At 44.8% G+C, this 5,377-nt stretch overlaps 1 protein-coding gene across 1 annotated transcript; it reads right to left on the minus strand.

Moving 5' to 3' along the window:
• Positions 1-338: 338 nt before the first annotated feature.
• ppwd1 (peptidylprolyl isomerase domain and WD repeat containing 1) lies at positions 339-5,113 on the minus strand. The gene is made up of 11 exons (XM_084383179.1): positions 4,592-5,113; positions 4,367-4,469; positions 3,945-4,048; positions 3,559-3,679; positions 3,014-3,461; positions 2,740-2,930; positions 1,811-2,000; positions 1,527-1,708; positions 1,358-1,439; positions 1,093-1,275; positions 339-553 (listed from the first exon to the last, which is right to left on the minus strand). Exons 1-11 carry the CDS (start codon positions 4,722-4,724, stop codon positions 410-412), a joined length of 1,881 nt encoding a protein of 626 aa, XP_084239305.1. The 5' UTR covers positions 4,725-5,113; the 3' UTR covers positions 339-409.
• Between the last annotated feature and the right edge of the window lie 264 nt (positions 5,114-5,377).

Genomic DNA, 5,377 nt, shown 5'->3' on the forward strand with positions numbered 1-5,377 from the left:
TGCAGTAAGTAGGCGATTTTAGGGGGGGGTGCCATCCCTGCATCCATCCGAGTGGCAGGGGGGTTATTAAGTGATTTATCTATTTTTTCTGATCCTTTGCCATCTACAGCTTGATAAAAATAAATTAAAAACTCCAACGTACAAATGATTTTTCTTACAGGAAGTGGGCGACTTGAGGGGGAGATGCCACCCCCCCTTTTTAGTGGCCAAAATCAGCAGCCTGACTGTGTGTTGATAAATTCATATAGTGGATGAGCAGATGTCTTGTGCCTTTATCTCTACATACTCTGTAGTGTCGTCTTCATCATCTTCTTCAACAAATCACCCACTAACTCCAGTCATACTCAAAGCATTCTTTAATTAGTCATCTGGTAAAAAAAACTGTACATGACATGGAGAAGACAGAGGATCACTTTATGGTGATGTTGATGATGCTGATGTCTTCGTACGGTTTGTCAGTCTTGGGGTTGACTTTGACGTTGGAGATCCTCTGGACGACCTCCATGCCTTTGGTACACCGTCCGAACACTGTGTGCTTGTTGTCGAGCCAAGGCTGCGGAGAGAAACAGGCAGGACGCGAAACAACGAGATACTTTAAGTCTGTTTTCAGGCTTTGAATCTGTCACACTGCTGGATTTGTCTATTAAAGCCACTTTTGTGTCAGTCACAACTACAGACTGCACCCTTAACTTGTTATCTAATTTGTTTTATCTGTGTTAAAGTAAAGTTAAATCACAGATTGTTGCATCTGCGCTTTATTTTCTACTCAGAAAACGTAAGTAGGCTGATTATTTTCAACCTTCACACGGAGCCAGCGAGCCGTTTCCTGTTTCCATCTGGTCTTTATGCTAAGCTAACCGGCTGTAGCTTCATATTTACTGTACAGAGATGAGAGTGCTATAGATATTCTCATTTAACTCTCAGCGAGGAAGCAAATAAGAGTATTAACCAAAATGTCAAACTCTCTTTCAGCAACAAATATTTTATGGTGCTCTTCAAACGCAGATTGCGACATGTATTCAACCTCTCGGTTCAGACTCGTGTTGTGTGCACGTCTAGTTGAGCTTGCGAGCTGCTAATGAAGACACTTACAGTCGGTACAACGGTGACGAAGAACTGCGAGCCGTTGGTGCCGGGGCCTCCGTTGGCCATGCTGAGCGTGTACGGGCGGTCGTGTCTCAGCGTGGCGTGGAACTCGTCCTCAAACTCTCCGCCCCAGATGCTCTCTCCTCCCATGCCTGTGCCTGTCGGGTCTCCTGTCTGAATCATGAAGCCCTGCACGCAGAACGATGCAGACAGAGTCAGACGGATGATTATTGGCTGAATCCGTCTTACAAACCAGAAAAGGAAAACCCACCTTGATCACTCTGTGGAATATATGATTGTTGTAGTAGCCGTTCCTGCTGTGGACACAGAAGTTCTCCACAGTTTTGGGGCATCTGAGAACGACGGAGGAAAGAACTGGTTATATGTTGTTCAGTGTGAATGAGACGTCTGAACAAAGACGTGATATTCTGTCAACTCACTCTACGGGGAACAGCTTGATGTGGATGTCTCCCATGGTGGTGTGGATGATGGCGCTGTCGGACACTCTCTTGGGGCCCTCGGCCTGCGTGGCGGCCATCACTTCCTCCTTTGAGGGCTTCTCGTTAAAGATGTCTCTGTCCGAGTCAGCACTCTTTGTGTCCTCTGGTTCCCTCTTTGAAAACTTAAGTTAAAAAGAATGTATGTATTAACGATGTATTAAAACCGAGCAGGAGGACAAAAACTTCAGCTGTATCATTTTAACATAGATGTCACGTTATCTCACATTGTAGAAGCGGTTCTTCTTGAACGCGGTGCAGAAGATGGTGGGGTCGGGCTCCAGGTTGTCTAAGGCAGGGTTGTCAGAGGCCTTCATCTCCACCGTGGGCGCCACCTGCATGGCCTTTGCGATGCCCTGGAACAGACTCAGCTGGACCACACGGATGTTCTCCAATTTCCCGAGGATCCGCACACATCTGGGAGGTAAAGCCCAGACACATTAAATTAGTGGTAGTCAGGGGCGGACTTACCATTAGGCAAAACTAGGCGGTTGCCTAGGGCCCCAAGTTCCTGAGGGCCCCGTAAAAATCCTCATACACTTATGGTTAATACAGTTATTACTTATTTGCGCACATTAATTATGTTTTTGATTAAAATCCTCTGCCAGCAGAATGCTCATCGTATTATGTGTGTGTCGGGCCTCCCCCCCCCTTCAGTCTCCACTACATTGGATCAGTCCATCTTACTGCGCATGTGCAGAACGGATCCAGGAAGACAGCAGCAAAACGAAAACAAACGGCGCGAAGTGGCAAGAGAAGAAGAGGAGAGTATAGAAGAGAAAAGTAAAGAAAAGAGACAGATGAAAAGAAGCTGCCCCAGCCGAGCTGACAAGAGGAGAGAGAAGGAGGAAACAGAAAGCTGATCTCCAAGTTACAGAAAGTGACGACTGTCTTCACTGCGGTGAGCTGCAGCAGTGGCAATAGCTTCCAGGTCATGTGATCAATTGACTTAAAATCAGTGTAGGATCATGTAACTACACTGGCTGCATGAGATACACCTCTTGTTTTCACGTTTTACATCTTGTTTTTTCATAGGGGGGAGAGTTGAAGTGGTTTGTCTCTGCTTTAATGAGCGTGAGGATGTGGAAAACTAAACAACTTCCTGAGTAAAAAACCCTGAAGCACACCACCTGTCTCCCCCTCCATGTGAACGTACCTGTTGGTATCCACGTTGATGACCTTGATGCCCAGCATGGTGCCGTAGAGCACAAAGTGTCCGGTCTCATCAAAGATGATATTTGTCAGTCGGATCCCGTCCACCTTCTCCAGTTCTCTCTCCACAGCCATCCGCCTCCCGAACTCCATGTCGGGCAGCTGCTGCCTCATCTGCTGCAGCTCTGTGAACATCTGACATATAAAACAGCTGTCGTTAGGATGTGAATAAGCCACATCATTAACACGGCTGCAGGATGAAGGATGTGAGAACTTACCGTTAACGACTCATCAAACACTCTCATCAGTTTTCCTGTCAGGAAGCGGAAGATTCTGACTTTCCTGTCAGAGGCAATGGTGGCCATTTTCTTCCCGTCAGAAGAAAAGGTGAGACTCGTGGGATAGGTTTTGTGTTTTGCAAATTCATACAAGTCTGTGTCCGTTTTGTATTCCCAGTGCACATTCTTGGGGAACCTGAATTCAGTTGGGAGGCCAGTCCAGTACTCCAGCATTCCCGCTTTGTCGGCAGAGACGATGACTCTAAATGTTGGATTCAGGCTGATATTGGTCAGCGGTGAGGAGTGCATCTTGTCAAAGATGTGAAGAGGTTCGTTGCTTCCCCGTCCGTCATAGACAAAGATCTTCCCTGTGGATTTTTCCGAGCAGGCCACCGTGGAAATGGCGTCCCTGGGATTGTAGATCCACTCACTCTGGCCGGGATGAAAGCTGCACAGAGGAGAGAAAAAAACATCACGTCACATTTTCTGCTCCCCATGTGCACAAATCTCACAAGAATAATAATTACTTTGTAATTGTGACTCACCCCAACTTGAGCATATTGATCATGTCAAAGTTGACAACATCGAACACTTTCATGGCCTGATCGTCACCGACGGAACAGAAAAGAGCCCCTTCAGAACTCACTGCGATGCTTTCAATCACACCTGCAGAAAATGCGAGAACGATGTCAGGACTCATCGCAGCAGCACGTTATAACTGAGTATATGATGCACTGTGCAAACTGAGAAGTCAGAATATTGTTCCTTCTTGCTTCATGTTATTTAAGTGGAGACACTACAGGAAAACAGTAACACAGACCAGACTCTCCAGTTTTATTCCTCTCTATCTGAAGGTAGTGTCTCCCCTTAAGATAGATAGATAGATAGATAGGTAGATAGTAAATGTAAAAGTAATACATTCAATGGTTACCTAGATGACTTCGGAAGTGTTTGACGAACTCTATCCCCTCCTCTTCCTTCTTCTTCCAAAACTTCACATGTCCGTCTTGGCTGGCTGTGATGATGAAGTCGGTCCTGAAATTAAATAAACACTTTCATAATAATAATAATAATAATAATACAGTAACGTCAAGTCGCTTAAGTACAATATGATGTAATCACCAGTTATTTTCAGCCAGCACCTGCTTCTCCTGGCCAATACAGATAATAGTACTGATGATTTCACATCTCTACATTTCCAAACTTAAATCATAACCTGTAGTTGAAGCACACTTGAAGGTAAACATGAGAAAGAGATCCCTCTTCATCACAGGTACATAAACGCAATCACACCTTCTTATAACATCCTGCTGAAGTCTTGTTTCACAGACTGGATACTGAAAAACCACCTACTTGGAACAGACTATGTGTGTGATGACGTCTCTGTGCATGTAGCTCCGCTCGTACATGGCAGCTGAGGGCAGGTTGTCCAGGTAGACTCGCTCAAATTCGAGTACTGAGAAACAAAACAAACACATCCAGGAGTTAGCGGGAGTTTGGTTAGCATGGTTAGCATTGTTTAGCAGGAGTTGCAGGTGAACGACAGTGTGGCTGAGTATCTCGCTGCTGGGAGCTAACCTTTCCTCTTCTTGGCCGTTGAAGCTTCGCTTGGCATGGGTCCGACCCATTCGTCCTCCTCCCCGTCCCCACCTTCAGCCGGATCATCTTCTGCCTTTCGCTTCAGTTCCACATTGTTTTCAGAGTCCGCCATTGCTGCCGATCTTCCGTGTGGTCCTTTCTGGATTACGGTACTTCCGTTCAACGCCTGCGCTGTTGAATTCTCTCCCGCTGGTTTTAACTCTAACTCATTAATATCCAGCCATATTCTCGTGAAACCAATAAATTATTTGCAACGTAAATTTCTCTGAGGAGTTTGTTTACGACTGGTTATACGTTAAGCAATAAAACGGGCTGTTAAGTCGTTATAAACACAAATAAAGGAACAAGAACGTCAAATTCTTTAATTTTTTTCTACCTGCCTCAACATTAATCAACGTCGATACAACAGTATAATTAGTGTTTTATAAAGATGTCTATATTAGATTTTTACCATTCAAATTGAAGTATTTAAACCAGGTTAGCTGCTGTGGAACAACATCACTGTGTTGTTTCCGGGGGGGTGTTGTCATGGAACACTTGGGTCAAACCAAAACTCAACAGTACGGGGGTGGACGATAAGACTTGGTATTGTTTTGTCACCAGCACGTTCACAGATTGATAATCATAAAAAATGATGATTTGCCAAATTTAATACGAAAACAAATGAGCTCATTAAAATGTTATTAATCAAATAAATACATAAATAAACAATGTTTTTTATCGAGGATCCCCCCACGTACTCGGAAGTAAACACGCTCACATGTA

The sequence above is a fragment of the Pagrus pagrus genome, assembly GCF_965226575.1.
Source record: "Pagrus pagrus genome assembly, chromosome: 19".
NCBI classification, from domain to species: Eukaryota; Metazoa; Chordata; class Actinopteri; order Spariformes; family Sparidae; genus Pagrus; species Pagrus pagrus.

Coding starts and splice junctions, on each gene's coding strand:
- ppwd1 (XM_084383179.1), bottom strand. CDS start 4,724: ATGGCGGACTCTGAAAACAATGTGGAACTGAAGCGAAAGGCAGAAGAT. Junction 4,470..4,591: donor AACGGCCAAGAAGAGGAAAG/GTTAGCTCCCAG, acceptor TTTGTTTCTCAG/TACTCGAATTTGAGCGAGTC. Junction 1,440..1,526: donor ATCAAGCTGTTCCCCGTAGA/GTGAGTTGACAG, acceptor CGTCGTTCTCAG/ATGCCCCAAAACTGTGGAGA.